A 20296-nucleotide genomic window follows, 5' to 3' on the forward strand; every position below is an offset into this window, starting at 1 on the left:
CTGCAGAAGCGCCCGATTTGCTTTGGCCGTCCTCGCCTGCTGCAAAAGCGCCTGTCTAGCGTTTATCTGCCTCCTCCTTGTCGGTTGCAATGCTGGCCAGTCCATGGACGCTCTCTGTGCCAAGAGTAGCAACGCCCGGGACCCCGGTGTGGACCTTTGCTGCTGCTGGGGTGTTCATCCTGCGCTTGTCGTGCTCCCTGTAATGATCCATCCATCCATCCATCCATCCATCCATCCATCCATCCATCCATCTTCCTCCGCTTATCCGAGGTCGGGTCGCGGGGGCAGCAGCCTAAGCAGGGAAACCCAGACTTCCCTCTCCCCAGCCACTTCGTCCAGCTCATCCCGGGGGATCCCGAGGCGTTCCCAGGCCAGCCGGGAGACATAGTCTTCCCAACGTGTCCTGGGTCTTTCCCGGGGTCTCCTACCAGTTGGACGTGCCCTAAACACCTCCCGAGGGAGGCGTTCGGGTGGCATCCTGACCAGATGCCCCAACCACCTCATCTGGCTCCTCTCGAGGTGGAGGAGCACTGGCTTTACTTTGAGCTCCCCCCGGATGGCAGAGCTTCTCACCCTGTCTCTAAGGGAGAGCCCCACCACCCAGCGGAGGAAACTCATTTCGGCCGCCTGTACCCGTGATCTTGTCCTTTCGGTCATGACCCAAAGCTCATGACCATAGGTGAGGATGGGAACGTAGATCGACCGGTAAATTGAGAGCTTTGCCTTCCGGCTCAGCTCCTTCTTCACCACAACGGACCGATACAGCGTCCGCATTACTGAAAACGCCGCACCGATCCGCCTGTCGATCTCACGGTCCACTTTTTCCCCACTCGTGAACAAGACTCCTAGGTACTTGAACTCCTCCACTTGGGGCAGGGTCTCCTCCCCAACCCGGAGATGGCACTCCACCCTTTTCCGGGCGAGAACCATGGACTCGGACTTGGAGGTGCTGATTCTCATCCCAGTCGCTTCACACTCAGCTGCGAACCGATCCAGTGAGAGCTGAAGATCCTGGCCAGATGAAGCCATCAGGACTACATCATCTGCAAAAAGCAGAGACCTAATCCTGCAGCCACCAAACCAGATCCCCTCAACGCCCTGACTGCGCCTAGAAATTCTGTCCATAAAAGTTATGAACAGAATCGGTGACAAAGGGCAGCCTTGGCGGAGTCCAACCCTCACTGGAAACGTGTCTGACTTACTGCCGGCGATGCGGACCAAGCTCTGGCACTGATTGTACAGGGAGCGGACAGCCACAATCAGACAGTCCGATACCCCATACTCTCTGAGCACTCCCCACAGGACCTCCCGAGGGACACGGTCGAATGCCTTCTCCAAGTCCACAAAGCACATGTAGACTGGTTGGGCAAACTCCCATGCACCCTCAAGGACCCTGCCGAGAGTATAGAGCTGGTCCACAGTTCCACGACCAGGACGAAAACCACACTGTTCCTCCTGAATCCGAGGTTCGACTATCCGGCGTAGCCTCCTCTCCAGTACACCCGAATAGACCTTACCGGGAAGGCTGAGGAGTGTGATCCCACGATAGTTGGAACACACCCTCCGGTTCCCCTTCTTAAAGAGAGGAACCACCACCCCGGTCTGCCAATCCAGAGGTACCGCCCCCGATGTCCACGCGATGCTGCAGAGTCTTGTCAACCAAGACAGCCCCACAGCATCCAGAGCCTTAAGGAACTCCGGGCGGATCTCATCCACCCCCGGGGCCTTGCCACCGAGGAGCTTTTTAACTACCTCAGCAACCTCAGCCCCAGAAATAGGAGAGCCCACCACAGATTCCCAGGGCACTGCTTCCTCATAGGAAGACGTGTCGGTGGGATTGAGGAGGTCTTCGAAGTATTCCCTCCACCGATCCACAACATCCGCAGTCGAGGTCAGCAGAACACCATCCGCACCATACACGGTGTTGATAGTGCACTGCTTCCCCTTCCTGAGGCGGCGGATGATGGTCCAGAATCGCTTCGAAGCCGTCCGGAAGTCGTTTTCCATGGCCTCGCCGAACTCCTCCCATGTCCGAGTTTTTGCCTCCGCGACCGCTGTAGCCGCACACCGCTTGGCCTGTCGGTACCTGTCTGCTGCCTCTGGAGTCCCATGAGCCAAAAGAACCCGATAGGACTCCTTCTTCAGCTTGACGGCATCCCTCACCGCCGGTGTCCACCAACGGGTTCTAGGATTACCGCCACGACAGGCACCAACTACCTTGCGGCCACAGCTCCAATCAGCCGCCTCGACAATAGAGGTGCGGAACATGGTCCACTCTGACTCAATGTCCAGCACCTCCCTCGTGACATGTTCAAAGTTCTTCCGGAGGTGGGAATTGAAACTCTCTCTGACAGGAGACTCTGCCAGACGTTCCCAGCAGACCCTCACAATGCGTTTGGGCCTGCCAGGTCTGTCCGGCATCCTCCCCCACCATCGTAGCCAACTCACCACCAGGTGGTGATCGGTAGAAAGCTCCGCCCCTCTCTTCACCCGAGTGTCCAAAACAGGAGGCCGCAAATCCGATGACACAACCACAAAGTCGATCATGGAACTGCGGCCTAGGGTGTCCTGGTGCCAAGTGCACATATGGACACCCTTATGCTTGAACATGGTGTTTGTTATGGACAATCTGTGACGAGCACAAAAGTCCAATAACAAAACACCACTCGGGTTCAGATCCGGGCGGCCATTCTTCCCAATCACGCCTCTCCAGGTTTCACTGTTGTTGCCCTTTAATGATCCTTCATGGCTATTTTGGTTTTGTTGTTAACTTCCCATGTTTCGAAACACTTCCTGTACTGTTGCTCTTGTTTTGAAAGTATTTCCTGTTTGGTCTGTGTTTTGAAGCACCTTATTTTCTGTTCCATGTTCTGCCAGCACACCTGAATCTCATTAATTAGTTCTACTTAGTTCCACTTGGATCCCTCATTCAGTGCTGGATCATTGTACTTGGTTGTCTGCTTGTTGTGCTGGAATTCTTTGTTCCCTGCTTTTTGTTGCCAGTAAATCTAGTTTTACTTGCATTCTGCCTGCCATTCTCTGCATCCTTGGGGTCACTTTGCAAAGAACACTCACCAAACCGTGACACTTTGAAGTTTATTTTATACTTGAGGCTCTAACTCATCTGCTTTCCCTGACAGATCGTCACTGATGACGTCTGACTTGCAGAGAAGGGTTGGTTGTTATGCTCTGTTCCCTGCAGATATGGCAAAAAAATCAATGGATTGAGTTCTATCCAGAGTGAAATACTGCCTCATGTATGGTATTGTGAATCTCAGAAGATCATTTGTAAGATAAAGCAAAACAGGCGCAGGAACATAGCTAGGACTTGTAATCTCGCTAAAAAGATGTCCCGGTATCGAGTACCTGTCTCCGGCCCCAACCTGCGAGAGTCAATGATGAGAGGTATAGCAGATAAGTTTTGCTTAACAAGTGGCTCGCTAGTTTTTGTATAGAACAGGGCTAACATTAATTGATGATTGGACCTCTTTCTGAGGCAAACCGGGCTTGCTGAGGAGGGACAGCCTTCACCCTAACCGGGAAGGCGCCATTACTCTCTCCAGAAATATAGATTACTATTTGAGTCAAGCTTGACTAACTACACTAGAGCAAGCTCGGACACAGGCAATTACAATGTCTGTTAGTCCGGGTAAGGAGTAAGTTAAACTAAAACTAACCAGCGCCAGGCTGGAAAATCTATCACAGCATCAAACAAATAATCTCAAGATCCCCATCTTATCAACTCCTAGATGTGATCAAAATGATTTTAAGGAGCACTACACAAAATAAACGTAACATTATTAATATCAGTACTACGGATACCATTAACAAAAATTTCCTCAAAACAGCCCATTACCTATAATGTTGGCTTTTTAAACATCAGATCATTGTCTTCCAAAATGTTATTAGTTAATGATGTCATTAGAGACAACAATCTTAATGTCATTGGTCTCAGCGAAACCTGGCTGAAACCAGATTAAATTTTCCCGCTTAACGAGGCATCCCCTCCTAACTATACAAGTGCATATATTGCCCGTCCCTTTTAAAGGGGTGGAGGGGTCACATTAATATCCAATGAAAACCTTAACCTTACCCGTAACCTAAGTAAGATTCCCGGCCAATGCATTCTGTTGCTTTTATTACATTTTAACTAATATTCATAAGGGACAAAAGCCCACCCAGGGACGAAATCTTGACACAAGCACGGGGGTCCGAGGGTTTTCGTGTACAGCCCATGTCCTTCTCTAAATTTGCAAAAAAGTTTCTAGTTAAATCGTGTGCCACGTTTGCAACATAACTTTCAAGCCATGCTTGTTTAAACTAATGTAAATTACTGATAATCAATGCTATCGCCTCAAATTGGCTATCATTAATTCAGTGTAGGGTTATAGACATCGAGTTGAAATCCCATGCTGTTCCAGGCGCTATAGCTGTCAGTCAAGGTACCTGTTTGTTAAATAGGAGATGTTGGGCTCAAATCCCGTCAGTGTCTAGATCAGGGGTGTCAAACTCAAATACAGAGTGGGCCAAAATTTAAAATTGAACAAAGCCGCGGGCCAAGGTTGAACAAATTAACCTTTTTGATAGGGACCCAAACAAGTTTTGCATTACATATTGAACAAGCAAGGCTTATATAACTTTATAGTGACATGCAAAATCGAGTTTCAAATAATAATAATAATAATTAAAAAATATCAATGGCATATCAAATACAATTTAAATAAAAATTGAATGCCTCTTTTCTATTTGCAGCCTTCTGAGGTAAATATCAACATTAACTTTTTCCACAGGCTAATAATTTTGAAAATAAAATAATGAATAAACCAACCATTCAGGACTTTAAACTGCTCAGTTTGCAACACACTGATCTAATCTGATGTGCCCAAGCCAGATACCTGCCATCTTTTCTTGGATGCTAGTTCATTAATGTCGGGGCTCAGGCTTTGAGCTGAGGCATCCCTCATTATCGAACAGTCATTATATCTCGTATTCCACAGTCGTTCATCAGTCATTATATCTCGTATTCCACAGTCGTTCATCAGTCATTATATCTCGTATTCCACAGTCTTGAGGGCGTGCCTTACAGGCACTGCTTTTAACGTCCTCTACAAGCTGACGCCGCTTTTCATCCCTTCTAACAACATGCCCGCCCAGTCACAAGATATGAGCAGCTCCTGAACGCCCACACACGTAAATGCAAAGCATACTTCATCAACAGCGATACAGTTTACACTGAGAGTGGCTGTATAACCAACTTTAACATTGTTAGAAATATACGCCACACTGTGAATCCACACCAAACAAGAATGACAAACACATTTTGGGAGAACATCCGCACAGTAACACAACATAAACACAACAGAACAAATACCCAGAACCCTTTGCAGCACTAACTCTTCCGGGACGCTACAATATACACCCCCCCCCCCCCCCCCCCCACACACACACACACACCTTGTAGCGTCCCGGAAGAGTTAGTGCTGCAAAGGGTTCTGGGTATTTGTTCTGTTGTGTTACGCTGCGGATGTTCTCCCGAAATGTGTTTGTCATTCTTGTTTGGTGTGGGTTCACAATGTGGCGTATATTTCTAACAATGTTAAAGGTTTTTATACTAGCACCCTCAGTGTAACCTGTATCGCTGAAGATCAAGTATGCATTGCATTCACTTCTGTGTGCGTGCCAAAGCCGCACATATTATGTAACTGAACCAGCACTCGTTGGACTGGACGAAAAGTTGACGTTACAATTCTCGGGAGGGGCACTGAAATTTGGGAGTCTAACGGGAGGTTTGATAAGTATGAGAATTAGCGGTGTACCGCGGCACCGCCACTGTATATAATCGGCGGGCCAGCTCTAGTGTTAATTTGATATCACCTCACTATTACAGCAAAAAAAAAAGGCATTGCGTATTATCTTAGATCATACTTGCCAACCCTCCCGTTTTTCCTGGGAGACTCCCGGTATTCAGCGCCTCTCCCGATAACCTCCCGGCAGAAATTTTCTCCCGGTATTCAGCCGGAGCTGGAGGCCATGCCCCCTCCAGCTCAATGCGGACCTGAGTGGGGACAGCCTGTTCTCACGTCCGCTTTCCCACAATATAAACAGCTTGCCTGCCCAATGACGTCGTAACATCTACGGCTTTTAGAGAGTAGAGTGCACAACTGCGCACACAACAAGGAGACGAAGCAGAAGAACGAGGACGTTACAGCCATGGCGACGCCGTCGACGAGCAAGATGAAGAAATACGCTTGCAAGTTCCAAAACGAATGGAAACAAGAATTTCAGTTCATCCAGGACAGTTCGAAGGGGAAGGGGTCGTATGTTGCCTGTAAATTTTGTAGAACAGACTTCTCCATTGAACACGGTGGCCGAAATGATATACTCATTTATGAACGGAGAAGTTAAACAGGACAATACTGCCATCTACTGGATAGCCTCCGAAACACTGAAATTCAAGTATTTATTTTATTTATATGTATAATAAAATAAATATATATATATGTATATATATAGCTAGAATTCACTGAAAGTCAAGTATTTCATACATATATATATATATATATATATATATATATATATATATATATATATATATATATATATATATATATATATATATATATATATATATATATATATATATATATATATATATATATATATATATATATATATATATATTGTGGAGCATCACAATACCTCCGAACAGGTGAGACTGGGCAGAGGGCCAGCCATCACAGTGAAAGCATGCAGCAGGAGGTCAAACTACGCCACTCTTTAGGTGTGGTCATTGAAGGCAAGTACATCCCTAATTTTATCCTCAATCAGGCTGAGGTGTGGCCACCTGCCCCAAGGCAGCTGTGGCAGGTTGGCAATCACTGTGTTGGAGTTAAATAGCACCTCGGTGTTTGACTCATTGTGTGGCTGGCTCCCTGCTGGGAAAGGTCTGCTTCCATCGGGCGGTAAGTGTGTTGCTCCACTGAAATATAGTTTGTAAATTAGTCTGCTAAATGTGTAAGATGTTTGATTCATTGAATGCTGGGATTTATTTAACTTTGCACTGATCAGTTTCTTTGCTATATGTTCCAGGCAATTTAGGAGACATGATCCAGACTTGGAAAAAGTGACAATTTGTTTGTTTCAAGGGAAGCCCCAATCGGGAAGAACTTTAAGTTATCCTTTTATTCAGAAAAACTGACTGAATAAAACAACGCTGCGGCGTTTGAACTTTAAACAGAACTGTCTCTGGGAGGTTGGTTTGTGACCGCACATCACAAATTGGTGGAGAATGCAGGTATAGAAGACCCTCCCCAACCACATTATGGAGCAAGCAATAAGGGCACTCCTGCAAAGCCAGGCGGAGTTGCAGAATGCGATGAAGGAACTGCTCAAGCAGGTCAACAAAGACGAAGCAGTGGTTCGAGCCCCGGGGGGGGTCCTCACCAAACAAAGCCCCGATGACGACATTGAAGCCTATTTGGAGCTCTTTGAGCGCACTGCTACCAGGGAGCGATGGCCACGCGGTGAGTGGGCAGGAATAATTGCCCCGTTCCTCATTGGGGAGGCCCAGCACGCCTGCCGCGACCTGCCAGCAGAGGACGCACGAGACTACACCAAGCTCAAGGCCGCCATATTAGCAAGCCATGGGTACAGCCTACCAGCTAGAGCTCAGCGATACCACGCCTGGGCCTACTGTGCCAGCCAGCCGCCCCGGGCCCAGCTCGCAGAGCTGCTACGCCTTACCCAGGGATGGCTGACAAGTAGCGGGGAGACACCCTGGATCCAAAGATTGGTGATTGATCGGTGTATTCGAGCTTTGCCGCCCGATGCCAGAAAGTATGCTGCGCAGGTGAGCCCCGCCTCCCTGGATTCTCTGGTAGCTCTGTTGGAGAACTACCAAGTTAGCAACGAGATGCTCCGAACCACCAGAGCTGAGCCAAGCCGCCCCACCCTTGCTGAAAGGACGGGCCGTGCGCGCCTGCGATCTCCTCCCCGTACTCCTCCACGTAATGCCCCAAGGGATAGCAACCCACAGGAAAGGTTGGCCCGGCCCCCCAGAAGGTGCTATGTCTGCGGGCGAGAAGGCCACATCTCCTGGGCCTGTCCGGAACGGGACCGAGACGTCTCAATGCCCTCTGCCGCCAGCTCGGGTGCCCACCGACCTTGCTTGCACACCGGGGACACCGGCCGACCCCATGCCTCCCTGCCGGTGCGGGTGGGAGGTACCGACGCCCATGCCCTGATTGATTCTGGCAGCGTCGTCACCTTGGTGAGGGCTGACTACGCTGGTCCTGTCGGCTCAGACACCGTCCCGGTCACCTGCGTCCATGGTGATGTCCGCCATTATCCGGTCAGCCATATCCGGGTCCAGACCCCCCGTGGAGACGCCGTTGTGGCTGCTGGGGTGGTCCCCAACCTACTTGTCCCTCTGCTGATAGGCACGGATTGTGTCCTCTTCCAGCGGTATTGGAACCCAGGCCGCCGCCCACATCCTCCCCGACAAACAAGACGCCGGGACCGGCGCCCCGCAGCCTCGACCCCGCGGACCGCATTCCCCACCTTCCGAGCACCTAGAGGAACCTCACCAGGAAGTGGAGCATCAGAGAGAGACGCCAGTGGGGGAGAGACCCCTCCAGCCAGTGAAGACCCCTTCTCTGAGTTCCCGCTCATGCCGGTCGAGGGGAATCCACCTCCAGGCGAGTACGCCACAGCCCAATGGGCTGACCCGAACCTGGAAATGGCCCGCCAAAGCATCGCCACCATAGACGGTCAACTGGTCGCTGGGGTGAGTGGGGTGTCTTATCCTCATTTTTTGGTAAAAGCGGGTCTGTTGTACCGAAGTGAAAAAACTAAGGGGGGGGGGAGTTGTTGAACAACTATTAGTGCCGAAAAGTTACGTCACCCGGGTGTTGTACCTCGCTCACTCCCACCAATTAGGGGCTCATCTGGGAGCCCAGAAGACTTACGACCGAGTGGTCGCACGTTTTTATTGGCCTGGGGTGAAACGAGCCGTCGAGGACTTTTGTCGCACATGTCCGGAATGTCAAAAAGCGGCACCGCGGCCCTTTCTCCGGAATCCCCTCATACCCCTTCCTATTATTGAGACGCCATTTTCACGGATAGCTATGGACATTGTGGGGCCGTTGCCAAAATCGTCTCGTGGACACCGCTATATACTGGTCATTGTCGATTATGCAACCCGATACCCCGAGGCCATTCCCTTGCGTGTTGCTACCGCCAAGAATGTTGCCCATGAACTACTCATGCTTTTTAGCCGGGTTGGAATAGCAGACGAGGTTTTGACAGACCAGGGTACCTGTTTTATGGCCCGGGTAATGACCGCGTTGTATAAATGGCTTAAGATAAAACAGATCAGAACCTCCGTCTATCACCCACAAACTAATGGACTAGTGGAACGCTTTAATTCAACCTTGAAGACAATGTTAAGGAAACTGGTTGAAGTTGACGGGAAAGACTGGGACCAATTAATTCCTTATGTACTGTTTGCTATTCGTGAAGTGCCACAAGCCTCTACAGGTTTTTCCCCTTTTGAGCTGCTCTACGGGCGGAATCCACGGGGTCTGCTGGACCTCGCCAAGCAAGCCTGGGAAAGTCAGCCCTCCCCCCACCGGAACGTTATAGACCACGTGGAACACCTACAGGAGAGAGCCAGAAGGGTATGGCCACTGGTCCGGAACCATATGGAGAAGGCTCAAGCTGCCCAGGCACGAACATACAACAAGGGCGCTCATCTCCGTGAGTTTAAGGTGGGTGACCTTGTCTTAGTATTGGTCCCGACGGCAGAGTGCAAATTCTTGGCTAAATGGCACGGCCCGTACGAGATTGCTGAGCGAGTGGGGGCCGTCAACTACCGTGTGCAGCAACCCGGCCGGAGGAAAGGTTTGCAGCTGTACCATGTAAATGTATTGAAAAGATGGCACACTGCTGCACCTTTGCCTAGCCCTGCCTTTCTAACGGACCTCTCTTCCCAGAAACCCGCCGTCAATGTAGGCGTAGACCTTGGCCCCACACACGTCCAAGATGTCCAAGAGCTATTGGGCCGCTACCGGGACATTTTTGCAGAGATGCCCGGGCGCACCCATGTCATAGAACATGACATAGAGACCCCGCCTGGGAAGGTGGTCAGGCAACGACCATACAGGGTCCCAGAAGCGCGGAGGGAAGCGATAAAAGAAGAGGTAAAAAAGATGCTTGACCAAGGCGTCATTGAAGAGTCCTACAGCCCTTGGTCCAGTCCAATTGTCATCGTCCCTAAACCAGATGGCTCCTTGAGGTTTTGCAACGACTTCCGAAAACTAAACGAAATATCCACCTTCGATGCATATCCCATGCCTAGAGCCGATGAGCTGATTGACCGCCTTGGACCTGCCCGCTTTGTCAGCACCATGGACTTGACCCAAGGTTATTGGCAGGTACCCCTGACCCAGAGAGCCAAACCCAAGACGGCCTTCTCAACTCCAGATGGCTTGTTCCAGTACACTGTCCTCCCCTTCGGCATCCACGGGGCCCCTGCGACCTTCCAGCGCATGATGGACCGAATCCTCCGTCCTCACCAAGCCTATGCCGCCGCCTACCTTGATGACATCGTGGTCCACAGCGCCACCTGGGCCCACCATCTGGAACACCTGGAGGCTGTCCTCAGGGCCCTTCGTCAGGCTGGTCTAACAGCGAACGCCAAGAAGTGCCGGGTAGGATGGACCGAAACTGACTACCTCGGGTATACGATAGGCCGTGGGTGTGTGCGACCCCAAGCCCAGAAGGTGGAGAAGATACGGAATTGGCCCCGCCCCATCACTAAAAGACAGGTGCAGTCCTTCTTAGGTCTGATCGGCTACTACCAGAAGTTTATCAAAGACTTTGCCACAATAGCGGCCCCCCTCAACGACCTCACTCGCCAACGGTCAACCCACCGAGTATCTTGGACCACCGAAATGGAAGGGGCCTTCGAGAAGTTAAAGCAAGCTCTGTGTGAGGAACCCATCCTTGTTGCACCTGACTTCACGAAGCCATTCGTCCTCCACACAGATGCCTCTGGCACTGGGACCGGGGCAGTCCTAGCCCAATTGGTTGGCGCCGATGAACACCCCGTAACCTTCGTTAGCCGAAAACTGCTAAAGCACGAGAAAAACTACTCTACCGTGGAGAAGGAGTGTCTTGCTGTGAAGTGGGCCATCCACCATCTCAGGTATTACCTATGGGGAAGACGCTTCACTCTGGTGACCGACCACGCCCCCCTCAAATGGATGGCCACCAATAAGGACAGCAACGCTCGGGTGACACGCTGGTTCCTGGAACTGCAAAATTATAAATTCACTGTCGAGCACCGCCCTGGAAAGGATATTCGCCACGCCGACGCGATGTCCCGCCGCTACGAAGATGAGGAACAGGAAGCTCCTCGTACCAACAAGGAGCTTAGGGGGGGGATATGTGGAGCATCACAATACCTCCGAACAGGTGAGACTGGGCAGAGGGCCAGCCATCACAGTGAAAGCATGCAGCAGGAGGTCAAACTACGCCACTCTTTAGGTGTGGTCATTGAAGGCAAGTACATCCCTAATTTTATCCTCAATCAGGCTGAGGTGTGGCCACCTGCCCCAAGGCAGCTGTGGCAGGTTGGCAATCACTGTGTTGGAGTTAAATAGCACCTCGGTGTTTGACTCATTGTGTGGCTGGCTCCCTGCTGGGAAAGGTCTGCTTCCATCGGGCGGTAAGTGTGTTGCTCCACTGAAATATAGTTTGTAAATTAGTCTGCTAAATGTGTAAGATGTTTGATTCATTGAATGCTGGGATTTATTTAACTTTGCACTGATCAGTTTCTTTGCTATATGTTCCAGGCAATTTAGGAGACATGATCCAGACTTGGAAAAAGTGACAATTTGTTTGTTTCAAGGGAAGCCCCAATCGGGAAGAACTTTAAGTTATCCTTTTATTCAGAAAAACTGACTGAATAAAACAACGCTGCGGCGTTTGAACTTTAAACAGAACTGTCTCTGGGAGGTTGGTTTGTGACCGCACATCACAATATATATATATATATATATATATATATATATATATATAGATATATGAAATATATATGAAATACTCGAGTTGGTGAATTCTAGCTGTAAATAACCACGCCCCCAACCCCCCTCCCCGACCACGCCCCCACCCACCCACCCCCCACCTCCCGGTATCGGAGGTCTCAAGGTTGGCAAGTATGCCTCACAGGCCAAGTGAAATGACACGGCGGGCCAAATTTGGCCCGCGGGTCAGAGTTTGATACCCATGGTCTAGATGTTTTTTCTGTAACACTTTCTCAGTTTGTTTTCAAACCATGTGAATGCAAGCCAAATTCTATTCGTTTTGAATAAAATCCCAATGGATCCACAGAGTTTGATGTTTACTACAATGTTTTCTAAAAAAAAATGCCATTTTAAATGTGGATTAAACCAGGACTCAGAAAGAAACACTACTTCAGATGGGGTCCAAATCACTTTGTTACAAGTAGTTTGTGTGGATATTCACCAGAGTAAGCATCTTGTAGTTTACAGTAAAGGCCTACTGAAATGAATTTTTTAAAATTTAAACGGGGATAGCAGATCCATTCTATGTGTCATACTTGATCATTTCGCGATATTGCCATATTTTTGCTGAAAGGATTTAGTAGAGAACATCGACGATAAAGTTGCAACTTTTGGTCGCTGATAAAAAAAAGCCTTGCCCCTACCGGAAGTAGCGTGACGTAGTCAGTTGAAAGTCTCCTCACATTTTCCTATTGTTTTCAATGCAGCGAGAGTGATTCGGACCGAGAAAGCGACGATTACCCCATTAATTTGAGCGAGGATGAAAGATTTGTGGATGAGGAACGTTAGAGTGAAGGACTAGAGAGGCAGTGCAAGGTAACAAGGGAACGTTATGTGAACGTTAGGAGACCGTTGTGGCATTGTTCTGGGAACGTTAGTTTATAACGTTCAAAGAACATTAGGTTGTGGAGTTCCTGCTTGGTTAGCAGAACGTTAGCCAAGAACGTTTGGCTAGAACGTTTAGGGAACTGTTTAGGAACATGCTATTTACATCTGTTTTTATGCTATATTGTCAGGAATAACACTCAAACAGAAATTTCAACAGAATTAATTATTTATTAGTGATAGTGATTTCAACAGAAATAATTCTTTATTAGTGATAACTATAATACAAATGGAATGGAATGCAGTGGTCTTGGTCGTGCGCGTCAGTGTATCCTGCCCCTTCTTGGTTCTCTTCCTGGAAGTAAAGCCATCCATCCATCCATCCATCTTCTTCCGCTTATCCGAGGTCGGGTCGCGGGGGCAGCAGCCCAAGCAGGGAAACCCAAATCCTGGAAGTAAATAATTATCACAAATACAACAAAGACAGCACTGGAATGTAGATTAATTGAATTGAATTAAAACATTGGCCTAATGACTTTATCATTTACCTCTCATCTCACTCTGTTCTTTTGCTTGTTTCTTTTTCCTTTTTTGTCCTCCCTCTTAATTCCTCCTCTTCTCCTGCAAGTAGTTATAATTGCAAATTCAAAAGACATGCAGTGGAACTTCAATAAAATGGAATTCAAAATTGGGATATCTTCTCTTCTCCGTACCTCAAATTTTGAACCTCCCTTTCGAAAAGTGGCCAGTTTCAGGACCTCTCCAAGCTCACAATCCACTTCAGCTGTGGTCGTCTGCTTGTAAACACCCCTGCATGCCTCTGCAATCACCAGCACAATTTAGAATTCCCTTTAGAATAAATACTGTAATAATAACAGCTAGATCGACCTTGTGAGCATACATGCAACATATGTTCAAAGATGCAAACCTATTATTAACACTTACTATTTATTATTCTGTAAAGGGGCAAGTCCTCAAACGCCACTTTTCCTGACTTTCCACGGAGGCCAAGCTGCTCCAGGACTCTGTTTGTGGCAATTTTCCTCAGCATTGTCCTCACCGTGTCTGCCAAATTCTGCCCACCTAGAGCAGCAAGAGCTTTCACCTATACAAATAAATAAACAACAATATTGTACTTGATTAGAAATTGTTTTTTGATAACTGAGCAAGATATTTTTGCTGTGGGGAATTAAAACTAATTACCAGCTGCTTTCTGAGCAGAAGATCAGTGTCGAGCCGTTCACAGAAGGCCTTCAGCTGCTCAAGAGTCTCGAAAGGCTTATCAATGAGATCTTGAACATCCACAGATTCTGGCCCCACAGACTGTGCTGCCAGCCCTCTCAGCATGCGCATAATTTCTCCCTGGTTCTCAAGTATATTTTGAACTTTCATGTTCAACTGGAAAACTGCAAAGACAACAAAAGTCAAAGAGGTAATTCGTATTACTGCCCGTTGTAACAGCCTGTTTAACACCACCTATCAACAGTTAAATAGCCAACTAACGTTCACTGTCAAGGGCATTCCTGCTGCTTCTTGGAGCGGTCTGGTACTGACTCGTACTGGCTGGAGTGGTCTGGTACTGGCTTGAGCGGTCTGGTACTGGCTTGAGCTGGATGCATTCCTGTCTGGACTGAGCCTGGAAGTGCTGCTTCTCGCTGGGCTGTGAGGTCGGCCTGGATGCCTTGGAGTGGTCTGGTGTTGGCTGGTACTGGCTGAAGTGGTCTGGTACTCGCTGGAGATGGGAAAGTTAAAGGTTGGGAGCTCTGGCAGTGGGGGTGCCTGGACGAAGATCTGTGTTTTCTCTTTTCTGCACTTCTTTTTTGGCCGAATTTCCTCTTCATCTAAACCAACGAAGACAAAAAAATTTATGCACCACTAAGTAGTATTTGAGTATTGTAAGTAAACAGTCTTTGAAAAGTGACTATACCGTCAGCATCAAACACAACTTCCTCATCGTTTCTATAACGTTCAGGGGTGATGTGGCTCCGTTTGGTCAACACTTCTTCTTCTGGGCTCGAAAACATTTCAGCTTGTTTTTCGTATTGAAGGACCTTGTCAAAGTCTTCTGCAAAATTTCAAAGTATGCCGATGACTCAAGATGAATTTAACTTATGTTGTTTAAAATATACATGATATGACTTAGACAATATTCCCTTACCAGTCAATGTTTTCCTGAAAACCCGAATTGGCAGCCTCTCCCAGAATTGTTTGTCAGGAATCTCAGCTTTCCGGATTCTGGAGTGGGTAGGATTTGGCCTTGGCCAATAGCAGAAGGTATTCTGAAGATAAAATAATCATGATGAATGACATAATAATAATAAGCTACAATATTATGCCTATGCACAGTACTTTTCAGAAAAAGTAATAACCTTTCCATCATCTTCTGTCCATTTGGTTGGGACAACAGCGACTGAATGTTCACCAAGGAACTCAACGACCACAAAAGAAGGAGCCATCTGGAAAACAATCAGATAATATTACCATTGCAATACTGCATCAAAGAGTTATTTATGAATTCTGATACAGTTAGTCAGTTATTCTTAGTCTGCACACACTCTTCTGGTTAGACATGCTCCAAGCAGACCTTCTATACTTACTACTGGTTATTGATCTGTTCAAAATTCATGCAGTATCCCCATGAATATGCTATGGCCCGTTTCATCTTCGTCCAGTTTGATGGCACTGGTTCTGAGGCGTTCTGCCGAAAGGACTCGCATGCGTGTGTACCTCCTATGTACTCTGTACACTCTAAGGACCCTAGAGTCACAGGGTTCAATGAAGAGAGCTTCAGGACATTAATAGACTCGGCACAAGAAGAAGTCCCTTTGTTCAGCAGAAGTTACTTCACAACATGTCCCATCTTCCAGTACATAAGCATTATTTGGTGGTTTCGTACACACTTTTGGACTGTCCTTCAGTTCAAGCTGTTTTCTTGCTCCTTTCACTAAGCCGTTTGACAACTTGTGCCAAGGGCCTTTTTCCTGATCTCACAAGTTTCTTCATTTTGTGCATGAAGTTCTCGAAAGGGAAAGCTGCACATGCATCCAATGATCCATGCTCCCTCACTTCATCAGCTAAGTGAAGTGAAGAGTGCACGTTGTATACTAGAAACTCAACGCCATACAGATTGCGAGCTTGTGTAACAAAGTGGACAAGGAGTTGGTGAGCATAATCTATCATGTGAGTTTCAGCAAGCTTGGGTGCCACAAGTATTGACACAGCAACACTCAGTGTCATGAAATTATCATAAAGATCTGGTCTAAGAATTCCACGAAGGACCACTTTTCCTGTGTACAACAGGAACTGTCTATACTCAGTGGCTTTCCATCTGTCAATTTCTTTTAGTGACCGTGGTTTCCTGGCGAATGTAGATGGGAATGTGGTTCTCATTCCTTCCAGCCTATCACTAATTTGTTGAATTTGATCTGCTGAATGTTTAACCTCTCTTTTACCTCTAATCCAGACAAGGAGAAGCCTCTTCATGGTGCCTAAGCACACCTGGTGCATGTAATCTACTGGGAAGGTTTTCACCATATCAATAGGTAACTGGCAGAATGGGGATGGATCACCATCATAGTGGTGTTCTGCATAAGTCTGACTGCGAAATGAGGCATCTGTCCGTGGAACCAGGTTCTCGATTTCTTGGTAGGTAATCCTCCCAAAATATTCGCCTCGCTGACAACATTTGTCACAGCCAGAGTAGCCTGCAAACAGATTAGGTTTTTTTTTTTACCATGGCCCTCGCAGGAGCATCACACACTATGCATCTCAGAGTGACTTGGAATGTTTCATCACCATCATGTAGGCCATGCTGCAAAACCGTCTTAATATCAAGAATGGTATCCATCAGAAAGTCTAAGTCAATGGGCATTGAAGTTCCGCAGGTCAACGCCACTGGAAAGACGACAGTTGGCTTCATGTTAACAATAGCACAGAGTACAGGCCATAGTGTCTTACCGGAGCTTCTGAAGAGTGGCAGGCCATCTATGTTCAACGATATTTCGAGTGCATTGACTTGAGTCCTCTTGTGCAGCGGGTACATCTTGAAATGTTTTAGTAGTTCACTGCCCAGTCCTAAGTAGTAATATTCCATTCCAGATTTAACCTGTGTTTTTACCTCTCTAGCTGTGTTCAGTATGGTGCGTGCAGTGCTGGGTAAATCAGGGTGGCCAAATTTCTTGAGTATCTTCAAAAGGCTGTCCAATGCATTATGTTTGACATTATATTCGGTTGCCCACAAACTCAAATGATCTTCAAAGCAGTCACTATCACTCTCATTTTCTGAATCAGATGACAAGGTGACATGATGGTCGATTAGTCTCCAATCAGCATCATTTTCATCAGGCTCATCACTATCAGGGCCACTGTAGGTGGCATTGTCAGCACCCGCGGCAGTGCAGGAAGCAGTCTCTGCAGCATCCATGTACTTTGTCACTGTTTCTGGAGTTGATGTCGTGTCATTCTCTTGCTCGCTATCATCACTCTCTAATTCTAAAGTTGACTGTCGGCATTGCTTCTTCAAATGCCTAGTTGTGGCAGCCCATCTACGCTTATAAGCCCTCTGTTGAAACTTCTTCATATTGTGTTTATTCTATAAAAAAAAAACAAGGAAAATGGGTTGCCCTATTATCGCACACACGGAACTATAACGTTCACGGAACGTTCAGGCAGCATTCAAACCATATCACTGACGGGGCAAATTATTGTTTAACTAAACTACAAATAAATCCACCCTTCTTCAGAAGTCATTCGTTGGTCTTTGGTCAGTTTGGAAACTTTATAACAGCCAACCTGCACGAGAAATGTATGCTAGTTAGCGCCGGCGCATGGCGCGCATTTATACACAACGCTAAAACCGTAAAATGGTCTGAAATTAATCATGTAGGTTGGAAATTGTTATACAAAAACGTGCTTCGTATTTCACTCTTTCTATACTTACTTGTGATAAATGGATGGTGCACCAAATTGCTTTAAAATCTGGATTCTGGAAGTAGTTAACCTTCGTCCTTCTTTGTCTCACGGAGCAGCTTCAATCGTGCATGTGTGCAGTCTTCTTCTTCTTCTCCTTTTAATTTTTATGGCGGTTGGCAAGCAACCTTGTGTGTGCATTACCGCCACCTACTGTGCGTGCAGCCTTGACTCAGCCGGCGTCAGATTGTTCACAAAACACAACACTTTCGCAGAAAGTTAGGGAAACGTTATAACATACTGTATAAAAAGTAAATTTGCGAAAAAAACACTTATAAAAGCCTAACAGTTGCTGTTTGCATTGCAGGCAAATTATATTTGGTATATAGATGAGAACGTTCTTAGAACGTTCTTAGAACGTTCTCATCTTGCATAACCAAAAGAGAACCATACAGGAACATTACGTTAACGTTAGGTGTTACCTGGGAAGACATATATTTTTTCGCTCTGACCGTAACTCAGGTACAAGCTGGCTCATTGGATTCCACACTTTCTCCTTTTTCTATTGTGGATCACGGATTTGTATTTTAAACCACCTCGGATACTATATCCTCTTGAAAATGAGAGTCGAGAACGCGAAATGGACATTCACAGTGACTTTTATCGCCACGAAAATACATCGACGAAACACTTTAGCTACGGAGCTAACGTGATAGCATCGTGCTTAACTGCATATAGAAACAAAATAAATAAATCCCTGACTGGAAGGATAGACAGAAGATCAACAATACTATTAAACCATGGACATATAAATACACGGTTAATGCTTTCCAGCCTGGCGAAGGTTAACAATGCTGTTGCTAACGACGCAATTGAAGCTAACTTAGCTACGGAACCTCGACAGAGGTATGCTAAAAACATTAGCTCTGCACCTACGCCAGCTCTCATCTGCTCATCAACACCCGTGCTCACCTGCGTTCCAGTGATCGACGGTGCGACGAAGGACTTCACCCGATCACAGATGCGGTCGGCGAGACGGAGGAAGTTAAGGTGAGTTCGCCGGCTAGCGCGTCTGCTATCCAGCTCTGTCCTCCTGGCTGTGTTGCTGTAGTCCGCCGCTAATACACCGATCCCACCTACAACTTTCTTCTTTGCAGTCTCCATTGTTCATTAAACAAATTGCAAAAGATTCACCAACACAGACGTCCAGAATACTGTGGAATTTTGAAATGAAAGCAGAGCTTTTTTGTATTGTATTCAATGGGTTCCGAATATTTCCGTTTAACTATTGACGTCACGCGCGTACGTCATCATACATAGACGTTTTCAACCGGAAGTTTAGCGGGAAATTTAAAATTGCACTTTATACGTTAACCCAGCCGTATTGGCATGTGTTGCAATGTTAAGATTTCATCATTGATATATAAACTATCAGACTGTGTGGTCGGTAGTAGTGGGTTTCAGTAGGCCTTTAAATCCCTTGTGCACGTAGAATGTGTTTTCTACTTTGTAGCATGTTTTGTCTGTCGCAGCCCGCATTTCAAACGTTCTTGCTCTTTACAGAGTTCATAAATCCCTTTTACTCCACAGGCATTGGTGGTTCAGTGGTAGAATTCTCGCCTGCCACGCGGGAGACCCGGGTCCGATTCCTGGCCAATGCATTCTGTTGCTTTTATTACATTTTAAGTAATATTCATAAGGGACAAAAGCAATGTTTGTGACAACCGCAAGACGCAGGCATTCCACCCAAAAGGCATATTAGACTCACTGAAGGCTGAAGCAGTGTACTTCTAGTTACGCCCATCCAAAGACAATGACATCGGGACATCGTAACATGAGATTTTATAAGTTTTTGGGGAGTAAGTAATCATGTAAACCAGTCAGTCTCTGTGGCGCAATCGGTCAGCGCGTTAGGCTGTTAACTGAGAGGATGGTGGTTTAAGCCCACCCAGGGACGAAATCTTGACACGAGCACGGGGGTCCGAGGGTTTTCTTGTACAACCCATGTACTTCTCTAAATTTGCAAAAAAGTTTCTAGTTAAAACGTGTGCCACGTTTGCAACGTAACTTTCAAGCCATGCTTGTTTAAACTAATGTAAATTACTGATAATCAATGCTATCGCCTCAAATTGGCTATCATTAATTCAGTGTAGGGTTATAGACATCGAGTTGAAATCCCATGCTGTTCCAGGCGCTGTAGCTGTCAGTCAAGGTACCTCTTTGTTAAATAGGAGATGTTGGGCTCAAATCCCGTCAGTGTCTCGATGTTTTTTCTGTAACACTTTCTCAGTTTGTTTTTAAACCATGTGAATGCAAACCAAATTCTATTCGTTTTGAATAAAATCCCAAAGGATCCACAGAGTTTGATGTTTACTACAATGTTTTCTTTAAAAAAAATGCCATTTTAAATGTTGATTAAACCAGGACTCAGAAAGAAATACTACTTCAGATGGGTTCCAAATCACTTTGTTACAAGT

At 46.9% G+C, this 20296-nt stretch overlaps 2 protein-coding genes and 1 non-coding gene across 3 annotated transcripts in view; 1 reads left to right on the forward strand and 2 right to left on the reverse strand.

Annotated features, from left to right (window-relative positions):
• Positions 1-14187: 14187 nt before the first annotated feature.
• The window catches only part of LOC133633983 (uncharacterized), a 32033-nt gene continuing 25924 nt past the window's right edge, over positions 14188-20296 (reverse strand). Inside the window, exons 3-7 of the mRNA XM_062026852.1 lie at positions 15281-15367; positions 15070-15190; positions 14839-14976; positions 14415-14752; positions 14188-14317 (exon numbers count right to left, since the gene is read on the reverse strand). Coding sequence (XP_061882836.1) covers positions 14306-14317; positions 14415-14752; positions 14839-14976; positions 15070-15190; positions 15281-15367 — 696 coding nt within the window. The 3' untranslated portion in view covers positions 14188-14305. The remainder of the gene's footprint in view (positions 14318-14414; positions 14753-14838; positions 14977-15069; positions 15191-15280; positions 15368-20296) is intronic.
• Positions 15519-17864, reverse strand: LOC133633982 (uncharacterized). Its single transcript, XM_062026851.1, has 3 exons — positions 17851-17864; positions 16707-17702; positions 15519-16615 (listed from the first exon to the last, which is right to left on the reverse strand). The coding sequence occupies exons 2-3, from the start codon at positions 17488-17490 to the stop codon at positions 15831-15833; spliced, it is 1569 nt and encodes a 522-aa protein (XP_061882835.1). The 5' UTR covers positions 17491-17702; positions 17851-17864; the 3' UTR covers positions 15519-15830.
• trnag-gcc (transfer RNA glycine (anticodon GCC)) lies at positions 19410-19480 on the forward strand. Its single transcript has one exon. It is a non-coding gene; the product is annotated as a tRNA-Gly (tRNA).

The sequence above is a fragment of the Entelurus aequoreus genome, linkage group LG18 (assembly GCF_033978785.1).
Source record: "Entelurus aequoreus isolate RoL-2023_Sb linkage group LG18, RoL_Eaeq_v1.1, whole genome shotgun sequence".
Lineage (NCBI taxonomy): Eukaryota > Metazoa > Chordata > Actinopteri > Syngnathiformes > Syngnathidae > Entelurus > Entelurus aequoreus.